The sequence below is a fragment of the Podarcis pityusensis genome (genome assembly GCF_964106645.2).
Source record: "Podarcis pityusensis genome assembly, chromosome: 5".
NCBI lineage: Eukaryota > Metazoa > Chordata > Lepidosauria > Squamata > Lacertidae > Podarcis > Podarcis pityusensis.
Window position 1 is genome coordinate 87,020,546 of NC_138032.1, and position 26,055 is coordinate 87,046,600.

At 43.3% G+C, this 26,055-nt stretch overlaps 1 protein-coding gene across 1 annotated transcript; it reads right to left on the reverse strand.

Annotated features, from left to right (window-relative positions):
- Nucleotides 1-1,057: 1,057 nt before the first annotated feature.
- Nucleotides 1,058-25,799, reverse strand: TM9SF3 (transmembrane 9 superfamily member 3). The gene is made up of 15 exons (XM_081005500.1): nt 25,639-25,799; nt 18,498-18,693; nt 16,966-17,088; nt 15,262-15,422; nt 14,483-14,560; nt 13,679-13,810; nt 11,414-11,580; nt 9,596-9,690; nt 7,838-7,968; nt 6,663-6,802; nt 4,821-4,889; nt 4,566-4,712; nt 3,790-3,873; nt 3,577-3,653; nt 1,058-2,959 (listed from the first exon to the last, which is right to left on the reverse strand). Exons 1-15 carry the CDS (start codon nt 25,714-25,716, stop codon nt 2,892-2,894), a joined length of 1,746 nt encoding a protein of 581 aa, XP_080861626.1. The 5' UTR covers nt 25,717-25,799; the 3' UTR covers nt 1,058-2,891.
- Between the last annotated feature and the right edge of the window lie 256 nt (nt 25,800-26,055).

The window sequence follows — 26,055 nt, forward strand, 5'->3', positions numbered from 1 at the left end:
CGTTGAGGTAAGCTGGTGCCCCATCTATGGAACACTCCTCCCACCCCCGGCTGGCTCACCTGGTGCCTAAACATTGCAAGCTGCACTAAAGGGCTGAATATAAACAAATATTATGCAAAATAACCACATCACTTAATTTGCTTATTTCATTAAGTTGGCAGTGACATAATCCTTGTGACATAATCTAGAATTTTTTTGGGAACAGGAAACAAACCAAAAATTGGCGAGAAGTATAAAATGATTTCTCACTAGTGGCATCCATATTGAAATTCTGATCACTGTTCTAATTAGTTTAAGTAATATTTCCTGACAATGACAAACCTAGACAGCATCTTAAAAAGCAGAGACATCACCTTGCCAACAAAGGTCCGTATAGTTAAAGCTATGGTTTTCTCAGTAGTGATGTATGGAAGTGAGAGCTGGACCATAAAGAAGGCTGATCGCCGAAGAATTGATGCTTTTGAATTATGGTGCTGGAGGAGACTCTTGAGAGTCCCATGGACTGCAAGAAGATCAAACCTATCCATTCTTAAGGAAATCAGCCCTGAGTGCTCGCTGGAAGGACAGATCCTGACGCTGAGGCTCCAATACTTTGGCCACCTCATGAGAAGAGAAGACTCCCTGGAAAAGACCCTGATGTTGGGAAAGATGGAGGGCACAAGGAGAAGGGGACGACAGAGGATGAGATGGTTGGATAGTGTTGTCGAAGTTACCAGCATGAGCTTGACCAAACTGCGGGAGGCAGTGGAAGACAGGAGTGCCTGGCGTGCTCTGGTCCATGGGGTCACGAAGAGTCGGACATGACTAAACGACTAAACAACAACAATATTTCCAGTTTCCAAACAGAGGCAAACATCTAATCTACAGTGGATCATAATGTGCTATGCATCCCACTACTGTGCAATCTGCAAGGATTTCCATGAAGTTTGTGCAGAACCCCTATGCACTGCTACCTGAAAAAAGATTGTCCAGTAACTGTATGGAGGATTTAATCTGCACTATTAGAATTTATGAATAAAACCAGTGTTTATAAAATGAACTGCAAACACTACCAAAATAAGAGGGCCAAAATCATTTAATATCTGTCTGCCATTTAGATATGAAAAGAACTGCAGACCCACCATGGAATTTAACTACACATATAAAACATTTTCAGATAGCCAGCCACAATTCACTTACAGTAAATTGTATTTATTTCTCCTCTTCCACAATTTTCCAAGGTGAAAATAAGTATCCAAGTGAACTTACCTCGGGAAAACTGTTTTCGCTTTATACATACATACACCATACACACAGTTTAGGGCTAACCAACTCCCTTCACAGTAATTTGTCTTTTGGGAACACCTGCATTATTTGGAATCTGCCTTGCCTTGGCGATACATGTTAAAATTAATCTCCAGTCATCTTTGACAACAAGGAACCCTGAAGGCCTTGCTGCAACAAACCTCCAGAAATAATTGTCATTTGTCCACTATCTATTTCACCATCACAGCCTGTACACTTAATAGGTGCCTCTTCTCATGAGCCAGAAAGCTTCTTTCTAAATTAACAAAGCACACTGGAATTGGAATGTGACCTATCCTCTGGCGTTTTGATATATGGAGAATATGTAGCACTTTATTCAAGAATTGGTATTCTGTAGTACTGCTTGAAAAAAATTTCCAACTGCGAAATTTATCTATTTTTTACAATCAGAGCATTTGTCTGAAAAGTTTATTTTAAATTTTCTGAACACTTAAAGCAGCACTGCTTTAGGTGTTACACAAGTGTCCAGAGATAACTAAACAAAATTAAACTTATAAATTACAAGTTTTTGCTTCTGAAAGAGCTTCAGTCAACAGAAAACATGACACACGCACACACACACATTGCGAGGAAACCCCCCCAAAATGTCATGCAACAGCAGGCAGGATGTAAAAAGCCACCTAAATTCACACGTTTGTACATTGAATCATCAGAAAAAGTATTCTTTAGTAAATCTGTACATCCAAATACATTTGGGAGCTACATCTAAGTTACATCATTTAATGTTTTATACACTTGTTACCCCTTTTAATCATCAAGTAAACACGCCAAACCGGGGATGGGCGGCTGAGTTAGGAAAAAAGAAAAAAAATCATTGTAGACATTCAATTATTTTTGTTACCTAGACCACCAAGTGTTGAATAAAAACCGATGGCATCATCTTTATTTACCGTTTTTTCTTGCTAACTGTACAAAAATTGCAGTGCAGAGAATTCCACCTTTGTACTTAAGATTCTTTGGATGGATCTCAGATATAGCTGGATATTCCTTTAATGACGAACCAATGGAAAGTCGGTCCTATTAGACTGATACTGCATGCAAATATTTGCCTTTTTAAAACAAATGCATGTAAATGTTAGAATAGGTGATACTGCAAATTATCCTGGTAGCATCCAGTGTCCCCTTACCCTGTAAAATAGCACTAACAACTGGATGGAGGAAATCTTTCCAGAATAGTATTTTAAAGTACCAGAAACTAATCAGCAAAGTTTTAGGATCCACAAGTTTCATTTTCCTTTTTTAATTAAATGGAACAAATGTGTAAATACAGTTTTGTCCTCTTCACTGAAGAGAGCTAGTCTATTTCATCTTTGTGAGCTAGTTTTTGGGAAGATTAGCATGTACTGGGGAGTGATGCCTACCGAATACAATCCAAGCTTTTGCTGAGAACAGTTGAAGAAAGTCAGTAAGAACCTAGGATCAATGAAAACAGATGTTGCTTTAAATGATCCACAAAAGAGAGACCCACAGAGTGCCCAGTGTTAAATACACAATTTTCTCCTTGCGCTTTCTGGTGTGCAAGTTTATATACTCTGTCCCCCACCCCACCCCACCCCACGGGTTAACTGTTCCAGAGTTCACTTTCCTTAGTCAATTTTCACATTAGTGTAGATTTTTCGAACAAAGGCACTTGTTCCCATATAGCCAATAGCTCCTGCAAAAACAAGACAAATATATATAGGTTAGATTCGCTTAAGTTCTACAAGACAATGGCTGCAATCCTCAGCTTATCTGCTACGAATATGTATTATCGAATTCATTAGGACTTCCTCCCAAGTAAAAGCACATCAGATAAGCTTCAATAATTATGTTTATGTCATACGACCATATAGCCTGCAAAAAGCTCCTTCCTTAAAAAGCTTAAGATATGCACCATTGTCATTTTTGGTATATCATTTTTTTAAATTTACATTTTGTTCACCCTGGAGTGCAAGCTTCTTTTCATCTCAAACAACACATGCATTTCGGCTTAGTGTCTGTACATGTGCTGCCAAGAGCCATACATATGACAAAAACCTTAAAGACTAAAAATCTGATAAGCTAGCAAACTCATGTTCCTCAACCAGAACGAATCAGGTCCAGAAAACCAATTTATGGAATGCTTCCCCCCATTTAGGAGTCTTCCTAGCTTGTATTTTCTGTTTTCTCAATAGACTACGAACTCAGAGACAGGAGAGATACATGCTAATTTAAGGCTGAAACCCAATATAACAGAATGGGCCTGGCAGAAAAGAGAGACAACAGCATTTCAGTATGCTGCAGAAAACTTACCGCACATTATTCCCAGCGCTGTGCTAAATACTGCCATATAACCAAAGTAAAATGATGTCTGAAACAAGCCATACATCCTGAGGGGGAAAAAGAAGAAGAGGAATATTTTTTGTATCTCCCATATTACCAATAATCACATTTTTTAAAAATGTGAAGTATTAGCTTTCTTAATTTAAAAGGGAAGGAAAATACAAAATGTCAAAGGCTACGTACTTTGTCTTGAAAAAGTAGTAATAAAAGGAATACATGTAAACATAGATTGCAGTTGAAGCAGCAGACAGAAAACTTGTCCATTGCCTGAAAAACAGACACAAATATTTCAAACAACTGGGAATAAAAGCCTGGCAAACAGTACAAGAAAATCTAGACAAGAACTGTAACAGGAAGTAATAAAATTTGTTCAACTAATTTCCACCTTGCATGAAAAAACAAGCTAGCTTTCTTCATACTGTTGCACAAATTGTCCACAATCCTTGTGCACTTTTGTGGAACCACCATTTTCCAGTTCTGTTTCCTCTCCCTCTCTTCAGAGGGAGAGATTTCTTTTTCTTGGCATAACTTTTAAACAATGCATTTAACATTGGAGACTCATCACTTAAATAAAAACATTTACCTAACAGAATATGCATGCCATTTAACTGTAAAAATCTTCCAAGCATTTTACACAAAATACACATTATAATTGTCCATAAAAAGAAGTCAAACATAAGTAGACCTAAACAATTCAAAATATAATTGAATCACCAGTTTTAAGTTTACATTATTTAAAGAGTACACATATAAATGCATCAAGTTATGTATCTGGTTAGGCTTGCTTAAAACACATACACTTACACCCACACCCCTGCCTGCCTACCTGCCTCAAAGGCTACATGTTACCCCACTGAAAGACAGATTTCTTGCAAGTGCAGAATAGACTTTCTGTGGCACTAATTTCTAGGTTTTTTGCTGCTTAAGACTGACTTGTAAGTAGGGGGAAAAATACTTACCACCTATAGTCCTCTGCATTCAGTAGAAAGTATGTACACACGATTGTCACACATACGGTCACAATGCAGAGAATAACCAGAACTAACATCATGAAGCCATAGACATAATAGATTTTGTAAGCCCAGAAGGAAGTGAATATAAAATACCTACAGAATAAAGAAGCATTGTTTATTGTACAGACATGAAGGTTTAATTAAACCAGGCTGATAATGCCTAGTAAAGCGCTTGCAAAGTTCTCTAGGCAGAAGACTCACATTTCAATGAAAATGGATCCAAACGGGAGAATCCCACCTAGGCAAACAATAACAGCTGGTTCCATAAACCTGAAAAGAAATTAGAATTAACTTTCTCATTTGACCATAACTAATGGAATAGCTCACTTAAGAGAGGGGCTCTTGCAGAATCACTGAAATCAAACGCATAGCTGATTTAAGGATGCACTGGTGGCAAGATCTAAAGGACTGTGATCACTTCAGTAAGGTTCAGACCATGTGAATCCTGATTATCCAGAACTGTTGCTGGCTTAGTTGCATTCTGCATGCAGTTACTGCTCTGGATTAGAGCGCCAGCCCCCTGAATTCCACCTGCGCAAGGAGTTCATCACTGCTAGACCGAAAACACGATAGCAGTTCTAAATCAGGAATAAGGAACGCCTGTTCTTCAGGCCAAATTAGGCACACAAGGTCTTCTCCCCTCAGCCACACCCACCTGTCCCCACATCGACAACATGTGTGGGGCAAGTAAGGCTATGACTGCAAAAGGAACCACTGGAAGCTTTAATGTGCATCCCCAATTGTTCCTTGGCAGGCAGGGGTTGCGTTTGGCACCAAATGCAAGCCCTACTGGGACTGGTTCCCCTTGGGATCTCTGCCAAAAGCGGAGTTTGCAGCAGTGCCAAATCCTTTCAGCTTAAGAGTGAGCTCCCAATTCTTCCTTTGACGTTTGGATCACCTGATTGACAGCTGGTTACTGCTCACCTGTCAAAAGCAGCCCACGGAGGGTAGCCCAGTTCCCTAATCCTGCTCTTCAAATTATCCACAATACTCATCATTGGTGCTGTGGTCTAAACCACTGAGCCTCTTGGGCCTGCCAATTGGAAGGTCCGTGATTTGAATCCGGGTGACGGAGTGAGCTCCTGTTGCTCTGTCCCAGCTTCTGCCAACCTAGCAGTTCAAAAGCATACCAGCACAAGTAGATAGATAGGTACTGCTGCAGTGGGAAGGTAAACAGCGTATCCGTGGGCTCTGGCACTCGTCATGGTGTCCCATTGCGCCAGAAGCGATTTAGTAATGTTGGCCACATGACCCGGAAAGCTGTCTGTGGACAAACACTGGCTCCCTTGGCCTGAAGCTAGATGAGCGCCACAACCCATTGTTCACCTTTGACTGGATTTAACCATCTAGGGGTCCTTTACCCTTACCTTTTATTACAGGCAACAGACCAGAAATAAGACCGTACATTGCCTCAACCACTGATAAAAAGATGTGGCAACTACCAATGACACCCATAGGATTTTTATCTCTCAGCAAGTATTTAACCTAAAATTGAACTGACTTTCTTGGTAGCTGTAATGGGTATGAGTTACTCGTGCGTAAACTGGTGCCTCTCTAGGCTAATTTGCCTTGTTAAACCTTTCTGACTGCACAGCCCTTTCTCATCGTGGCTGCCTCAGTCGCTGGCAGAATCCGTCAGTGGGCGTTTCTTGAACCTCTTCCAACATAAAAGTTGTTTGACACCCAGTCTCCTCCTCCTCTCACTGCGCGGGAGTCTTCTGCACAGGGAGGGCGTGGGTAGCGGAGGACCTGTGCCCTCCTCACTGAGGTCCAGTGAAGAGTCCTGGAGCCCTCTCTCCGATTCCCCCATCTGCCCCCCTTTATCCCTGGTGTTGCGCTGATTCGCTTCCCCCTCTACTGAGCTGTTTCTCCCCCTGCTGCTGGGTCCTTCGCCAGCATCATCTAGGAGCCTCCCCTTCGCCTCTCGCTCCGATGTCAGTTCCCTGACAGTAGCTTGGCTAGTAAAGGGGCAAACCTACTTACAAGGGCAACCACCTACTTCACCAGATGCATGAATGCCAAGAGAAGCCATTTATACTTTACCATTTTTTCTCTGGGATTGGACGAGGAACAGCATTGACTCGGCAAGGAAAGTTGGGCTGACCCGAAAGGTTCCGTCCCAGTATTGTGCCAACAAGGTTCAAAGGGAGGATAACAAAGAAGCAGATGCAGCACACAGCCACCTGTAAACTCATAATCACACAAGAAGAGAGGATATAAAATGCATCAAAGCACGTGCACGCATTATAACAATTTCTGCTTCCTAGCAACATTAATCTTAACATGCCTGTTCAGAATAGCAACACTAAGATTCATTCCATGAAAGGATAAGTATATGAAGGGGTGGTGGTGGACGACAGCACCAGGCATGAATTTGTCTTCTCCTCTCCTGGTAGAGGGAACTTTGGGAGCCCACTGCATCAGCTGTCCTGGAGCTCAGGGTTGGAGAACTCACTCTCTGCTTGGCTTCTCCCCCAATAAAGACAGGTTGTTGTCTGGTGGTCAGGAAGACCCCCAGGGCGTCCATTTCCAAACCTGGACTGCATTCTCAGGGTCTTCCTAATCCAGCTGCTCTCCTTCCCTCAAGAGAGCAGTGGATGATTTCTTTTTTTAAAAAAATGGGAGAAGTAGGGATTTTCTGCTAACATTTTAGCCGCCAAAGTCCCTTTGTTTGTTTGTTTGTTTTCAACTGGAATGAAAACTGAACTTAATATAAATTATGTCAAAGGAATATGCAGGATGATTCCTATCTCTGCTGAGGGACCAGATGCCTTAAGTTTTCCACAATGGTCATCTAGAAGCAGTCATTATATCAGGCTAGTTTGCATCCTGAACTGCTTCCATGTTGCTGGCTGTTTTTAAAAATTAAATAAGATTTGTGGTGGAGCTTACCTTCCTTCTCTCACCCCCCGCCACCCAATCCCTGTTTCTTGGCATGTTGTGTATTTTGTTATAAGCTGTGGGGCAGGGGCTGTCTTACTACAGATCTTGCAAGTCACTGACATGCAGACCCTCGAAAGGGCCCCCCATCCTTGCTTTAAATAAACTAATTATCAGGATGCATCAGTAAACCTAAGCTTTTGGCTTTCTTGTTGATGTGATGTAATTCAAAGTTTTGCATGCAAGTTCCTGCCTACTTTAAACTGTTAATTGCCCAAGGCAATGTATAGCAGCCTTCTTGATTTAATAGATCAAACCTACAGCGCTAATGTACTCACCATTGTTCCAAAGGGAATAGCCCGCGATGCATGATAATAGATGGCAATGAAATTAATGAAGAAGGCTGTGCCACACACCATTGCAGGAATAAGGAACGCCCCAATGAACATCTGCTTTATCCACCGCCTTCCTGCAAAGAGAAATATCCCAATGAAATTAAGATTCAGGACTCAAGCGGCATGTGAACATGTTCCTCTCTGTAGCCAAAAACAGTGTGTTATGATATAGGAATGGTTAGGTAAAAGGAAAGCATAATGTATATTCAGTATAGCCCTGAAAAACAAATTTTGGTTCAGGGAAAATATTAATATGCTAAGATCAAAGTCTGATAATTTTTAGGCTGGAAATGTCTGGATCCTAGTATTATCTTTCTTGCGTAGATCTAAAACAGACTCACATCTCAAATGATTCTATCACAAACCTTACTTGTACAGTGGTACCTCGGTTTAAGAACAACCCTGTTTACGAACTATTCAGTTTAAGAACTCCGTAAAACCGGAAGTTGTGTCCTGGTTTGCGAACTTTACCTCGGTCTAAGAACGGAAGCTGAACGGTGGAAGGGCACCGGCGGCGGGAGGCCTCATTAGGGAAAGTGTGCCTCAGTTTAAGAACGGTTTCGGTTTAAAAACGGACTTCCGGAACGGATTAAGTTTGTAAACCGAGGTACCACTGTATATGCTATAGTCAAATAAGTATTTTGAAAGGTAAAAAAAATTACAATCATGAGTCATTAATACCAGGAATAGCTTCTGTATCTTTTTAGAAAAGGCTCAAAGTAAATTCCAGGGCAGACAGAGGACATTCACCATCTGGTGGCCAGACATGGTTCTACGCTCTCCTTTGATAGTTACTAGTATGGTGGATCGTGGGAATGCCATGGACGCAGTATATCTTGATTTCAGCAAAGCATATGATAGAGACTCCCTACACTAACAAGGTGGTAAAATAGGGGCTAGACAATACTATGAGATAGAGCTACAGCTGGTTGAGCAACCGTAGCTAACAAGCGCTCATAAAACATATCTGCATCGACCTGGAAGAGGGCATTGTCCTCAGCACTATACAGTTCAACATCTTGGCACAATTCTATCTTTCACCGCTGGGATTTTCAAGACAAGAAATAGATACAATTGATATGGTATCTGCAGGAGAATGGCCCTCTTGTTATTTGTGGTGTCTTCTGCCACCTAGGAAACGCCTGCAGCCTCCCATTCCTCTCCAAAGCCTTAGATTGGGGTGTATATTTCCACCAAAATGAGAACAGAGTCTGGCCTTCAGTAGATTCCAAAGGGTTTCTTCAGATGGCAACATATGCTCAAAGGGACATGAGAAGATACTGCAGCAGCTGTTCAGCTATTCTGATTATCATGCTGCTGAGGTACTGTGAACAAGAACCTTTCTCGACCTCTGCCACAGGACACAAACTTGCTTACCCTTCACTGACTTAACTACCGAGCCCTTCTTGACTCCTTTCTGATCAGGTGGGAGCAATCTATCCCAAAGACAACAGCATACTACGACTGTATTTGCAACCTCTAACTGCGGCCACAGTGTTAATTTACTCTGTACACTTACTCAAGGTATTCTCGCCACAGAGAAATCTGCTAGGCAGAAAGCTGTCTGCAGAACCCAGAAAATTCACAACTGTATAATGGTGCAGGTAATCCCAAAAAGTCAAAAGCAACCCAGGATGGTGATAAGATATTAAATTCCTTCCAAAATTATATTTAATACAAAAGTAATTTTTAAAGTCTCACCTCCTTGCCTGGCATAAAGGCTTCCTCCAAAGTAGCCATTCACTGGGGATGTTGCAGCATAAACAAAAATAGCGGTACTTAGCATTGATCCTCTCCTAAAATGAAAGACATGTAGTTTTGGCTACACAAATGACTGCCTGAAGTCTACCAATGTAAAAAGTGACAAGGAGCAAATTGTGGAAGGTAAGCTGAATGTTTAGCTTCAGCTAGTGCAAAACACCAACAATTTTAAAGTGCTGCAAGAACAAAATCCCAAAGTGCTTTGAACATCTGGATTAAGTATTCCATTATAGCCACAGTTACATGTCACCATAAGCTGCCACATGCCAACCTTGGCTTATTGGAAGAACAACCCATGTTCCCAGACCACATGGTAAGCCAAAGTTTGTAGTTTGTTCCTCCCCTAGCGTGAGCAGGAGCAATAATCAAGCAGTGTGACTCATTTGTGATAAGCTATGGTTTGTAGCTTACCATGACATGCAAACTGTGTCACCTTGCAAAAAAAGTAACAACTAGAACAGTTTAACAGTTTTGGGAATAAGCAACATTAAATTATGTTCAAATATATTTTTAAAAACTTTACCTAAAAATCTTTTGGCCAAATTCTATTACAAGATCTAAATTATTTAACAATTATGCCCTTTTAAACACAATTCCTTGCAGATCAGAAGTGCTGGTATCACTGTTGTAGCCTAGCAGTACAAGAATCAAAACCATAGGAGATACTGCTAATTCCGATGTTGGTCTTTCAATTCACAAGGCAAATTGTCATAGGAGCCCTCTAGTGAAATTTCAGAAATGTCAATGTTTTTCAGATTACAGCAGTCTGGAAACAATACTCATAAGTTTTTATTTCTGCTAGGTTCTACAACAGGGGTAGGCAACCTAAGGCCCAGGGGCCGGATTCGGCCCCATAGCCTTCTCAATCTGGCCCGCAGACAGTCAGCATGTTTTTACATGAGTAAAATGTGTGCTTTTATTTAAAATCCATCTCTCGGTTATTTGTGGGACATAGGAATTTGTTCAGTTTTTTCTTCCCAAAATACTTTTTTCTTCTGGCTTGCACATACAATTCCACAGGGTTTCCACAAAAACAAAGTGTCTCTCCAGAAGAGAGACTGGGAGAGCTGCAAGAGGCTGTTTTTCACCACTGGCCTGATGCTCTCTCTTGCTATTCTATGCATTTTTTAAAAAAGCAGATACACTTTTAAAAAAGCAGATACACTTTACACCTTTTGAATGAATGTCAGTCCTGGAAAAATAGTCTTGGAATCTAGCAGGTTTGGGGTTCTTATCTAGTTCATGGCCAAGGCAACTCTTTTGAAGTCTGGGGCATAATTCATCATTTTTCCTCATCTGACGGGATGCGCCTTTCCAGGTTGCCTGAGCCTCTACAATGCTCCCCCAAGTAATCAGTTTGTGTTACTAATTATGCTGTTAATCTGCACATAGGAAGTACAAAATCTGGAGGTTTCTGCCAACTCCTCCCTCTTTCCATTTGCACCACACTATTTCCAAAGGGTTCCCCAGCCCTCAAGGGGCACAGGGAACAGGAAAACCTTGACAGGAACTCTTGTTTTGTTCATAGAAAGAAAGCCAGGATCCAAGATGTTGTTTTAAACTTTTCATTTCTGAAATTACGCTCAAGAGTTCTGCACCATGATGGCCGTTGAGAATGATTTATGCACACAGTGGTGGTTCTCATCTCCTGGGCATAGAAAAATTGCCCCAATGTGATCCACTTTGTAAACTGTAAGAAGTTCCTGAATCTCAGCCAAGATCTTTTAAGATATGATGAAGGCACGAAGCAATACTCACTCTGTGTATAAATCCTCCAGCATTGCAACAATGATCACTATGAAAGAAACTGCAAAGATTTGGCAGCCGGAACCAATCAAAGATGAAAATATTAAAGGATGACTGGATGGTCTGAAGACATCGCCGTGAACCTGTTTCCAGCCATATTCATCACCTAGATCTCTGTCCTGCACACAAAAAAGTTTGAAAACAATCACCAGGAAGGAAATGGCTAGTAGTCAATCCCATTTAAGCAAAAATACCCATTTAAGGAGGAGAAAAAGCGACAATGGCCAAACTGTTATAGGAAGGAAGCACTTTGTGAGACGCTATGTATCATAAAGGTAAAGGGTAAAGGGACCCCTGACCATTAGGTCCAGTCGCGACCGACTCCGGGGTTGCGGCGCTCATCTTGCTTTATTGGCCGAGGGAGCCGGCGTACAGCTTTCGGGTCATGTGGCCAGCATGACTAAGCCGCTTCTGGCGAACCAGAGCAGTGCATGGAAACGCCGTTTACCTTCCCGCCAGAGCGGTACCTATTTATCTACTTGCACTTTGACGTGCTTTCGAACTGCTAGGTGGGCAGGAGCAGGGACCGAACAACGGGCGCTCACCCCGTCGCGGGGTATCGAACCGCCAACCTTCTGATCGGCAAGTCCTAGGCTCTGTGGTTTAACCCACAGCGCCACCCGCGTCCCGAATGTATCATGAGATGTAATAAATATTCCAAAGCACTGTACATGAGGGTACTAAAGCTCACTAAATGGCACGTGCTTGATACAGTGAGGCATTCAGCAGAAGGTTCAGCCAGGCGTCTGGCTACTTGTGGTTAGAGTGAGTTGCCATGGTTGGCTGTGATCCATTCTCTTTGCAACGCTAGGGTGCTACAACAGATTTGTATTTCAGCTGTACCCATTGCCTTAGTAAGAATTCCTGGAAAAACAACAATACCAAATCCTGGGGGTCTGTCACTCAAATGCTAGATCCCAAAGAGCTGCTCTCCGTAGACAATCAGCTTAGGCAGGGAGGAGGGGCATTCTGTGCACAGAAACCTTGCTAAGGGCTCTCAAGGACTGCCCCAAGGAGAAAAATCTTTTCTTTCAGAGGAGCTCAAGCTTAGAACCTCCGATGTAAGGAGAACATTCGAGTACTGTGGTTCTTGGTCATTCATTTCCAGTGCTCTAAATGTTGGGTGTTTCAGAGGATCTCTCTGCAACCGTTTTAGCATCACCAAGAGTGGATTGCTTGGACATAATTCCTGACTTATGTGTTGATTGGCTCAGGAGTCAAAAAGCTCTTTCGCTAATGAGCTCATGCTTTTGAGTGTCAATACTCTGCTATACTACCAGTGGGGATTAAATGGCTTGGGCCCTTGCCTCAATCTGTATTCAATTGTGCCAGGTCAGCAAGCTTTTGAGAAAGTTCTTTGCCATAATCCACTTGCATTCCTTTCTTTGGAACAAGGGTCGAAAGAGTAAAGGAATGTTGCTCCAAGCAGCTTTTCTTTTATGAGGTCTTGCATATCTGAATGCTCTGAGACTTTCCAACACCACAGTTGCACTTGTTTGAAGTCTACTCCTTGCACTCCTAAATAATTCCCTATACAGTCATACCTCGGGTTGAATATGCTTTGAGTTGAGCGCGTTCGAGTTGCGCTCCTCGGCAACCCGGAAGTAATGGAGCGCATTACTTCCGGGTTTTGCCGCTTGTGCAGACGCTCAAAATGACGTCACGCGCATGCGCAGAAGCGGCGAAAAGCGACGCGCGCATGCGCAGACGCGCCATCACTAGTTACGTTTAATTCTAGATGCGAACGGGGCTCCGGAACGGATCCCGTTCATATCTAGAGGTACCACTGTAGTGGTAGGGAGTTCTCTTGACTTTCTGTCCAGGCATGTTGGGGTTGGGGGTTGGAAATGCACTACAAAGAAGGAAGGAAGGAAGGAAGGAAGGAAGGAAGATGCAAGCAATTAAACTGACTATATGGGGGAAACTGACAGAATAGGATAGGCTTCCTAGTCACCAAAAGGACTAGCTGCACCTCTGACAGTCGAACATAAACTGAGCAGCAAGATACCCCCATACCCATATCAAGGAACTTCAATGTTCCTGCTTTTAAGCCCTCACATAAATTACACAGAAACACCGAGGAACTGAAATCTGACCAAAAACTTGTTCTAGAGATCCTTTCCTTTTACTGAAAAATTACTGTCATTTGGACAAGTTTTCTAGAAATGAAAATGCAATTTTTAAAGAGAAATAGTAGCAGATAAACAAGACTTTTACCATATCATCCATTTCTTCTTCTTTACTGTATCGGGCATAATCTTTTCTCAGTGTCCTCATTAAAATCATAGAAACCAAGCCCACCAGGAAAATAACCATCATGAAGGAATTGAAGATTGAAAACCAGTGAATCTAAAATAAAAAAGTGGAAATGTGTCAGCTTGTTTATTATTTAAGCAAGCTACTCAAAAGGCAAAATAAATACTGTAGCCCAGCGATGGGGAACCTCAAGTAGAAGGGCCAAATGCTTCCCAGAAGGCCTCTCAACTTGGCCCTTGGGACTGTTCCCAAGCCACGCCCCTCACTGTCCTGCTCCACACCATCAAATGCTCCCCCCACCTGGTTAAAATGTGACTTTGAAATATAATAATGCTTCTTGTTTGACTGGATGGAGAACGGTGGTGGGTGTTCATTGCATAGCTGAAATGTAGCCTACTGTACTAAGGTTTAAGAGTCACATCTAATAATAATAATAATAATAATAATAATAATAATAATAATAATGTTGGAGGGGCAAGGTGAAATTAAAAGATTGAAGGAACATATCCTAGAAGCAGAGCTCATATGTAAAGCTAATGGAAGTTAGGGACACTAAAAAAGAAGAAGAAATTCTTGTTGCATGCTGCTGTTTAAACACCACAGGTTTTAAGTGACCTCTCCAACCTGAACCCTGGTTAAAGATCTGAAGGAGAGTTCACTGTCCGATCTGGACACTACCCATTCAAGATTTATCCAGGACAGGAGTTTTCTGGGTTACTAATTATTATAATGTGTATATACATAAACTGAATAAAGGAAACATACCCTGTGTTGAAAGAAAGATGGGTCGAGGTACTTGTCAAATCTGTCTTCAAACTTCACGTCTGACCTTTTCCATTTCACCTAGAAAGAAATTAACACTTAGAAAGCTGACAATATTTGGTTATAGGTCTACTGAATTCCAGTTCAGCAAATCACCTATAGTTAGGAAAAAATAAAACAGGTTGTGAACTGGCAATCTTGAGTTGCCACCTTTCTTCGTGACCCTACTCCTGTGGCTAACACGCAAGAGAACCTTTTCCTAGTAGGGAGACAGAGATAAAGAATCACTTGGTTTATTTCAGTCATTATTTTCTCCATGTCAACTGCTGCTGAAGGCACAGGGGAAGGGCCATCAAAAAAATAACGGCAAGCTGGCAACCATACAGGAAGAAGGCTGTTGAAGCAGAAGACCATGTGCCAGAGCACCGTTAATATGCAAGAGCCAAACTCAAGAAAAACTCTGCTTCTATACAACCCTTTAAAGCACAGAGGTGCTTTTTAGGGTCTGGACTTGGAAATCCTAAGCATGCAGAGAGGCCCAACATACAGCAATCCAGGGCATGAGGTGTGGGAGTAAGTTTGTGAAGATGACCTGCAGTTATATTCAACTGCCAGCTCTATTTTTATATATTGCTGGGAATAGGGTAGAAAGTGACAACAAGCACACCAGTTAGCTCTCAATGCAAGGCTAAAATGACGAAATTAGCTCAGCTTGCTGAATGGCCTAGTCACCACTAACATAAGAGTATAAATAATGTTACCCATGAATTTGAATTACTTACAGAGTAAGACATTTGGATTTTGGTGTTGGGAACTAGTTTAACTTTTCCTTCACTTGTCAGATTCACATCTACGATTCTATTTCCATTATAGCCTATTTCAAGTTTTTTGTACGTCCAGAGATAGTAATCTTCGCCATTTTCGTCAGCTTCACCAACGATACCTACAAAGAGAGGGGAACGGATATAAGTAATATTATTAATTCATGCACCAAAGCAGGTTTTGTTTTGCAGCAGGCCTGCCATCTACAAGTGCAGCCCCCTGAGGGGAATAAAGATGGGCTTCAAGAGTTAGATACTTCCCTGCTGTTGCAGAGATAGAGAGAACTGCAGCCTGCAGGCAAACTCTGCATTCCACGCACACAAAACGATCCCACAGGAATCCAAATTTTGGGTAAGAAAGCTAAATTACACAACATAAAACAAATGTGCATAGTTTATTTTGCTTCCGCTAGTCATGGACAGGGACAAGGAGCAATATAGGCACTGACGCACTCTTCTGAGCACTGTTGATTCAATTCAGCTACACCTTCTCTGACTTCCCTTCCGAGATTTCACCAAATTTGCTGCCCATTAACTGATCAATTAAAAGTAAATTTGGATATAAACATTAAACCTGGAAGTTTAAAATCAACTTACAATGTAATAAAAAAGAGCTATCACCCACTGGGAAGGGATGGCTTCCATTTTAACAATCTCATTGCAGTACCCCAGTGGCCTTAAACAGATGCCTGCAAGTTTATCATTATAGATTAAAACTAAATTAACTAAATCTGTAGTAGATTAATCTATCAACCAGACAAATTAAAGCTTGCACCCCTACTCAAATCAACGGTCTTAATAACATTACCATATCCTTGGAAAACTTGCACGGCTTAAAAAAACCCTTAAAAAATCATAGACCGCTTCATAGCACACAGCCATCAAAGCGTTGTACACAGTAAAAACAGAGTAAAACTCAGAAACACAAATTTGAAGAACAATCGAATCAATTCAGCAAACTCTAAAACAACAAAATCATTTTATCAAATATAAAATTTCACCTCAGCCTTCCTAAAAAAAAAAAAAATCAGTAGGTGCCTAAACACCATCAGCAGGGAACCAATTCCAGAAAGATGGAGCTGCCACACTGAAATCCCAGTTTCCAAGTGCACTTCTGGGGCATATGATAGTCTTAGCATGCAGTGCCCCATTTGAGGAGCACAGTTGCCAAGAGGGGATATTGGGGGTAAGGTGGTTCCTAAGATATCCTGGTCCCAAGTTATATAGGGCTTCAAATGTTAAAAGCAAGACCCTTAATTGTGCCCAGTAACGTATTGGCTGGCTACCCCAGTCAACAAGCTGTTGCATTCTGCATCCCCTGCAGCTTCCAAGTTAAACCCAAGGGAACCCCATGTAGAGCATGTTGCAGTAATCCGGTCTCAAGGTTACCCATAAAACAGTAAAAAACTGTAATCATGTGTGTCACTCCAGCTGTGTAACACATACCCATTCCTTCCAGCATGACGCAGAGCTACAAACACAGAAGCAAGCCTTGTAGCTTGTGCCAATTGCCACTGCCAGTTATTCAAGGTTCATGTGGAAGAGGCAATGCTTGATCAAATAGGGAAGAAAGTAGGATAAAGCAGGACAGAAAGGCGTCAGATAAGATCAAGGGTATAATACTTATTTAAATGTTTTCTGGTTCTGTAGGCAAACATTTCTTACCCCATATTGGCAAGTCATCTATGTACATCTGATACCAATAATGATTTTTGATAGCATAAACAAATGCATCTCTTGTTTGCTTATCCAAGTCTATTTCACAGTAAGTTGTCTGCATCACATCATCTGTGGAAATTATTTTAAAAAAATGCATTAGTAGTGCATTAACTGAAAGTTAACTGAGCCTTGGATATTACACTAAACACTATTTTATTAAAAAGATCAGTCACTCAAAGAAGATTTCCCCACTTTCAACCCCGCTGAGCTCCTTTATGCTGCACGGTTGCTAACCCTTACTGCTGAACTACAAATAAAACTAAATCCACCCACAAGGCCCCAAAAGTCTATTGATGGGCATCAAATGCTCAAGGACTTAAGAGCAACCCAAATCCCGCTTTTTGGCTTTGAGTATATACAGTTCTGAGTCCCTCAAAGCACACAGGCTGAATAGACCATCACTCCTGTCATGCTTTTCTCCAAACCAGTAACCAAACCACAAGATCAATCACACACACACGCACACACACACACGACCCCCACAAAAAAGAGAATGTGTGTATACCTATACTTAGGAGATAGGATTCTGCCTGTGCAAATTTTCCAGCCATCCTTCATCATGGTTAATGGTAACCAAATTAAAACCCTGGTTTCAAATACAGTGGTACAGTGGTGCCCCGCAAGACGAATGCCTCGCAAGACGGAAAACCCGCTAGACGAAAGGGTTTTCCGTTTTTGAGTTGCTTCGCAGGACGAAGTTCCCTATGGGACGAAAATGTCTTGCGAGTCTTGAGATTTTTTTTTCGCTTTCCCCCCCCCTTTATCTAAGCTGCTAAGCCTTTAATAGCCTTTTAGCAGCTAATCCGCTAATCCGATAAGCCTTTAATAGCCGCTAAACTGCTAATAGCGCTAATCCGTTAAACCGCTAATAGGGTTGCTTCGCAAGACGAAAAAACCGCTAGACGAAGACACTCGAGGAACGGATTAATTTCGTCTTGCGAGGCACCACTGTACCTCTGGTTACGTACTTAATTTGTTACGGAGGTCCGTTCTTAACCTGAAACTGATCTTAACCTGAAGCACCACTTTAGCTAATGGGGCCTCCCGCTGCTGCTGCGCCGCCACGCAATTTCTGTTCTCATCCTGAAGCAAAGTTCTTAACCCGAGGTACTATTTCTGGGTTAGTGGAGTCTGTAACCTGAAGCGTATGTAACCCAAGGTACCACTGTACTGGTTAATAGCAATTCCCACTAAACCTTTTTCCTAATCTTAAGGTCAACACCAGCATTAACCTTTATGATGATGTGGGATGGTGTGGGAAAGGCCCATGGAAAGGAACAGGAGTGTGGCCTGCTTCTGAACCCTTAACAATAATTGTGAACAAAAGTAGTATCAATGATGGTGTTGGAGGGTTAACGAAGAAGTAACTGAGCTGTATTAAACAAATTTCTGAACATAAGACAATATAATTCCAAGTGTGTGTTTAAGACTGGAACAGTCGTGTACAAATTTAGAAAACATTAACAAAAGCAGTTTACCTTTAAATTTAATGTCCAGACCACTGAACTCCAATTCAACTCCTTGCAGTGCTTCTCCGAGAGTTTCATGGTAGTGACCAATGCTTTTTTTGGATCCACCACAGAAAGGGAGAGAAAAATATTTGTATGTTTCCTGGCGATTGTGGTATGGTCCTACTGTATTCATCCATAAAACAACTTCTTCTTTATCTTGGTACTGAAAAGAAAGCATATTGAAAATTAAAAGGATTATAAATAAATGTGTTATTTAGAACAGGAAAATCTGTGAAGAATGTGCAAAACACAGTGGGGAACATTTTTGCTTTCAAGGGCCACATTCCCACAGAAGTAAACTGCTGAGGGCCAGCTGAGCTGGAGCTAATTATAGGCTCCCTTCTTGCCACTCACATGAAATTAGGCCAAGCTTATACAGCCTTACTTTAAAATTACCGTATTTTTCGTCCCATAGGATGCTCCATCCCATAGGACGCACCTAGTTTTTTTTGGGGGGGGGGGAATAAAGGAAAAAAATTTTTCCTTTATTTCCCCCCCAAAACCAGGTCGGGGGACAGCGGGATGGCGGCGCTGCGCCTCCCCGCTGTCCCCCGAGCTTGTGGGGCTGGCCGATGTCTGCCTGAAGCGCAGGGCGCTCTGCGGGGCGCCGTGCAGCAGGCTGCTATCCGCAGCCTAGGGAGCCCTGCGGGAACTCCCGCAGGGCTCCCCAGGCTGCGGATGTCTGCCCGGCGCACGGGGCGCTCTGCTTCAGGGCGCTCCGCGCGCCAGGCGGCAGGCTGCTATCCGCAGCCTAGGGAGCCCTGCGGCACACAGATTTCCCCTTCATTTTTGGAGGGGAAAAAGTGCGTCCTATAGGGCGAAAAATATGGTAGGACTGCACTACATATTCAGATCACTTTCTATCTTGCATCCATCTTCTGCAGATAATAATAATAATAATAATAATAATAATAATAATAATAATAATTTATTATTTATACCCAGTCTATCTGGCTGGGTTTCCCCAGCCACTCTTGGAGGCTCCCAACAGAATTAAAAGCACAATAGAACATCAAACATTAAAAACGTCCCTAAACAGGGCTGCCTTCTAAAAGTCAGATAGTTGTTTATTTCCTTGACATCTGATGGGAGGGTGTTCCATAGGCCAGGCGCCACTACTGAGAAGGCCTCCTGCCTGGTTCCCTGTAACCTCACTTCTCACAGGGAGGGAACCGCCAGAGGGCCCTTGGCACTGGACCTCAGTGCCCAGGCTGAATGATGAGGGTGGAGATGCTCCTTCAGGTATACTGAGCCGAGGCCGTTTAGGGCTTTAAAAGTCAGGACCAACAGCACCAGGTAGCAGACTGTTGGCTGAATTGTGTAAGTTTAGCAGGATAATGAAGTGTTTGTCATTTGTAATATATGGGCGTTAAAATGTCCAAGAATCCCATCTTACTTTTGATGGCTGCTCACATTCAGCAGACAATAGTAAGGTCTGAGTTTTCTCAAAAAAAGGTACATTCTGCTTATCATCTCTTGACTTCCTTTGACAAACAATTATTGGTGGTTTGCCACCAAAACACACAGCTCCCTTACTGGTGGCACAGCAGTTGCAGATCACAACACTAATAGAAGCTGGCCTCAGCTTTGCCAAGCACAGTGCCCTGGCAGTTGTCCATGCACCCTCACACAAGGCAAAGAAAATCTTGGAGCATAGGGCTACTGCAGTGTCAAAAAGCTGAGGCAGGGCTGCAGCAAGTGGGTAGATAGTTAGGAGAAAAGCAACTGAACAGGGCACAGGGAAGCTTATGAGAGGGCACAGGGAAGTTTTTGCTACCTACCTCAAAGTGACCAAAGTACACTAGGTTTCTACCTAATTTGGGCTGCTAAATGTAAAAAAAAAGTGCAGTTAAATATATTTTTTCCTAGTAAGTAGTATCTGTACTCCTTTTTAAATAAGAGTACACGGGTCAAGTAATCGTCAAGGAAGATGTTAAAGAGGCATGGGTTAGAAATCTAGCTGGAATATGGCATCTTAAGATGGGAACAAATGTCAAAGGCTTCAGAGGAGAGAAGCAATTAAAAGAAGCTAACAGGGTAAATAAGAATAAAGAGTCCTGCTGGCACTTTTAAAAACGAACAAATTCATTGTGGCATAAGCTTTTGTGGACTACATTCCCCCCCCCCATCAGATGCATAAAGTATTATCCCAAGTTACAGGTACATATACATTGCTTTTGGGGTGTATGTGTTATGAACAGTAAGGTCAGAGAGAAACCTTGTCTCTTAGTTGGTTCGTGCCAGGGTAACAACCAGTGGGCTGAGTTTGTTAATTGGCTTCACTAGAGGATCAAACTGTTTTAACTAGGAGCATTCTAAAATAAGTTGTTTATCATCATCATATTTATACCCTGGGGGACACGGGTGGCGCTGTGGGTTAAACCACAGAGCCTAGGACTTTCCGATCAGAAGGTTGGCGGTTCGAATCCCTGCGACGGGGTGAGCTCCCATTGTTCGGTCCCTGCTCCTGCCAACCTAGCAGTTCGAAAGCATGTCAAAGTGCAAATAGATTAATAGGGCCTGCTCCGGTGGGAAGGTAAACGGCGTTTCCGTGCGCTGCTCTGGTTCGCCAGAAGCGGCTTAGTCATGCTGGCCACATGACCCAGAAGCTGTACGCTGGCTCCCTCGGCCAATAAAGCGAGATGAGCGCCGCAACCCCAGAGTCAGTCACGACTGGACCTAATGGTCAGGGGTCCCTTTACTTATACCCCACCTTTTTATCCTGACAGGGACTCAGTGTCTGTGTCGTTAATGAAAGCGCTCACATCTGTTTGTGTATTAAATTTCATTTAATAAATATATTAAATATATACATTGTGTATTTAATTATATATTTAATTAAATATATATTAATTGTGTATATTTAAAATATTAACTATATTGCAAGAACTTTAATTTATGGTATGGTAATTTAATTCAGTGTATGGCCCATGGGTTCTGTGTCAAAGTACTCTTGTGGCCCACTTAAACTGAGAGGTTGGACCGCCCTGGTCTAGGACATAAGGAAAGTGGCTTCTAGTGAGGTGGGAGGAGAATTCAGTGAAGACAACATCTCTGAGCCACAAAAATGAAAAAGACTTCTGGCATGTAGGTTTGCGAAGTTAATGAAATCTATTCGATACATAATTCAGAAGCTTTCTTTTTACCATGTTATTTCTCTTTCGGCGTATCTTATTTTCTAAACACTTGTTCCATGCCACCTATGCTAACCATGGGGAAAAGAGCTCAAAACGTTGCAGATGTTTATATAAGGTATAAAACAGGATACAGTATCATCCACATGGACTCTGTGGCTTATTCTGCTGATACAAGCTACGCCGCAATGACCAGCTAGTCCCCTCTGTCCTGTAGGAAGCCCCCAATATAGTAATTTATATGAAATACAGATTTCATGATGTGTTATTTTTAAATGGGAGAAAAGACCAGTTTGGATTATTTCTGAGGCTTCCAATGGACACTTCTCTTGCCCTTCCCACTGTGCATTGACCGGCACAAAGATCCTGGCTTGTGCCAGTTCCTCATTTTGCCCAGAACAGGCAATTCTGGCTTAATGTCTGTTAACCAACCAAGAAATAAGCCTGATCCTGGCTTCTTTTCCCAATTTAACTATACAGTTGTACCTCTGCTTACGTATCCCTCCGAATACGTTAACTTTGGGTTGCGAACGCGGCAAACCCAGAAGTGTATACTTCCGGGTTTCGCTGTGTGCGTGTGAAGAAGCGCTCAATCACACCGCACACGTACACAGAAGGGCGCCTCCAGTTACAAAGTTTTCAGGATGCAGCCAGGCCTCCGGAACGGATCCCATTCGTAACCGGAAGTACCAATGTATTAGGTCTGACAAAACACAGAACTCTTGGTTAATATACAAACCAAGATGTTTGCACTGAAACCAGTGTTTTCTTCTGTGTTTACCCATTCATCACACCCAAGAGGAGTTGTGGCTTGCTTCCAAGAAGCTGCACACTTTTTTATTCTATGGAAGTGAAATCAGCTACACAAAACCAAACTATGCCTTAGCAGAAATAAGCAGATTCCCGAAAAAGCTTGCAGTCACTTTACTCCTCCACAGGCCCTTTTGTTGCTGTGCTGTGCTGCGGTTTGGCTTAGCGCACCATCCAAACCAGGGCTTCCGGTTCAGCGAGGTGAATCCAAGGTTTGTTCTTGGTTTATAGTTCATGGTTAGTCTGGGAGAGCTAAACAATTAACTCTGATTCAGACAACATGGTAAGGCAAATCTTGGCTTCACTTATTGCAGCACAGCTCCAGAAACAATGGCAGAAAGAAAATCAGCTACCAGCTACTCCATGGGAGCCCACACATTCATGTTAAGCTAATGTTTGGCTTAGCATAACGTGCGAACCAGGACAGTCTGTGGTATAATACTGCCTAAAAATCAACACAAGAGCATTAAGAATACCATTGTTCCCCAAACTTTCAGTTATATCACACTGATAAGAGAATCTGTTTTTCCAAGCATGGAATAGCTCCCACAAATTATATATCCTCATAGGATACCTAAAATGTTATTGAATATTCATCCCCAGTAGCCAATGTTTAACCAATGTTCATAGAGAAGCTTGATTCACAATTTAAAAAAATCAGCTTTCATCAGTATGACAAACAATTTAGGTTTTCCTATTTGCCTTAGACAACCCCTTGTTTCTATGTACATGTTACAAGCATTCCTGTCATTTATCAAAAACTGTTAACAGCTGCCCTACCTATAAAGTCAAGCATTCAATATTCTGCCAGGGAAAACTTTGTTGATTTAGTAGCACTGTTATACCAGGGATTAAGGCATATGCTATGTGCCAGAACACACTCATCCCTCCTTGTCTTTAACAGAGTGTAGCCTTTGAACAGCACTACGTAGGCTAAGGCTGCAGTTCTAGCTCCACTGAATTCAATGTGACTTACCTCTGAGTAGGCATAGGACTGCAGCCTTAGTCTAAGATCTGGCCATTTAGAATCATAGAATCATAGAGTTGGAAGAGACCACAAGGGCCATCGAGTCCAACCGCCTGCCAAGCAGGAAACACCATCAGAGCACTCCTGACATATGGTTGTCAAGCCTCTGCGCACCAAGACTGTACAACTCTTTGTTGAAAAAAATCTGCTTGCTGCTATCACTGCTTCTGCTTGCCTTCCAATAAACCAGGATATCCCTGATAAAGGGTCTGGAAACCAATGGTTGTGGGAGTTGGGTATGTTTAGGGGAGACTGAGAGGAGCCATCTTCAAATATCTAAAGGACTGTCACATGAAAGATGGAACAAGCTTGTTTTCTCCCATTCTGAAGGGTAGGGCCTGAACCAATGGATTCAAGCTACTAGAAATGAAATTCTGACTAAACAGCAGGAAAAGCTTTCTGAGAGCAAGAGCAGTTCGACAGTGAAACACACTCCCTCAAAAGGTAGTCCTCTCCTTTATTAGAGGTTTTTAAGCAGAGGTTGGGTGGCCATCCATCATGGATAGGTTTCTTCAGAGTCCTGCATTGCAGGTGAATGGACTAGATGACCCTCAGGGTCCTTTCCAATTCTACAATTCCTCTTCCAATAGTTTTCAACAGATATTGCTTTTAAAAAGGAATTCTGGTTGTTGGTCTGAAGACCAATGACCATCACCCACCTCCAGGAAGACTGCTTTGGCCCCATTCGCTATGGATGGAAAGGCTGCAGGATGTTTGCTTCCCCACTTGCTGCCAGAAAGAACCATTCAGCTCCACTTTAATGAAGGATAACAAACTCTGGAACCATCCACCAGTTAGAAAACCAAGGCCTGCCAGGTGATGTGTATGTGAGAGTTGTGCATTACAGTTGGTTGCTTGAAAGGGAGAGCACAAATCTTTAAAATAAATAAATATACTGTTCGTGGGGTTGTTTTTTGTTGTTGTTTTACAAATTTACTTTGTAAATATGTACTGTGGGTTTTTATGTTGCTTTAATTTTCTATTACACTTTGCCACTTTGAATATTCTTTTTATAGAAAGGCATAGAGGGGAAAAGAAAGCACACATGAACAGGAAGTCCCAGAATCAAACAATTCCATGGCTTTGCAGGTTCACCCGTAATGCTAAGCCAGCCTCTGGTTTCCTTCTTCCCCACCACAGCAAAGGGTTAGCAGGGGGAAGAGTGAACTGGAAACTTGAACAGTGTGCACCAGCACACTGCTTGCTTGTATGAGACCACAGATAAAAATAAACAATGGCTTAACTTTACACGCGAACCAGGTCAGTATTTTATGTGCTGCGCATTTCCTATGTGTTGTTATAGGCTACGCGCACCCCACAGCGCTGCAGGTCGGCCACGGCTTATGGCAGCATATCCAAGATTGCACATGCAAGTCCCTTGCTTAACTGCTCTCTAATGGGGCAATAACCTGCCACAGGAACGTAGGTATCCCCCACCACCTTTTGCCATGCTAGAAGCCAAGACACGCAGAGAGGCAAGCTGCTGCCTCTCCCAACCTTCACGTGAAGGGACGACTATCACTAGCGCATCCACGCCGCTGTTCTCAAAACTTGCCAAGCCCGTTATGCGATGTGAGACGAACGGTTTTTTGTTTTTTTTTAAGCGGATGTGGCTGGCGTTTCCCCCCACACCAAACTCTCGCAGCGCAACGTTCCCTCAAGGAAGCGAAAGGGGTGGCGATATCCAGCGAATCTCTCCTCTTCCAACGTGACACGGGGCTACAAAAGTCTGACTCGCCATCCTATGCTCGGTGAACGGGGCCGGACGGCGCAGGATGGAGCTGCGCGGCATCCTGAGCTCGGTCGGCCGCTTCGCCTCCCCCCTCCACTGCAGAAAAGGCGGCTCCTGACGAGGCCCCCTCACCCCCGCCCTGGTTCTTGAGTCCCAACAGGGCAAGAAGCCTTCCTCGCTCGGAGAGACGCGCGACGGGCCCTCACCGCCGCCAAGCGAAGCCCCACTGGGCCCTCTCCCTCCTCGCGGCCCTCAGGACAGGCCTGGAGGAGGCAGAGGGGCCGCCCGAACCAGGCCCTCTGAGGCAGGGCGGGCAAGCGAGCGACTGACTGACGGCAGGGCGGAAGGAAGAGGGGAGGCCGCCCGACCCCGCCGCCTCAGGCCCTCCGCGGCGCGCCGCCTCACCGTGTGCTCGTGCTCGTCGGCGCGGCCCCGCAGCACCAGCAAGGCCGCCACGCACCACAGGAGCCCGGCCGGCGCCATCCCCGTCTCCACCAGCCGCCGCCGAAGAAAAGGAGGCGCCGCCGCTTCCGCCGTTCCCGCCACGTCATCCGGGCGCACACCGGAACAGCCGGCGCTTACGGCGGCCGGCGCCGCCCAAAAAGGCTCAGAAGGCGCAGGCAAAGGAGAGTGGGGGGGGGGAGGCGTCGGCGGAGGGGCCAAGCACCACTCCGCGCGATCTTGTGACGCGGGAACGAGAGATAGAAGAGAGAATGCGGGAGGCGCCCGACGTGCGCCGGGTTTCCAATGAGTGGGCGGGGCGAGGCGAGCCGTCAATCCCGCAGGCGGGGAGGAGCTGCATAGGAACGGCATGTTAAAGCC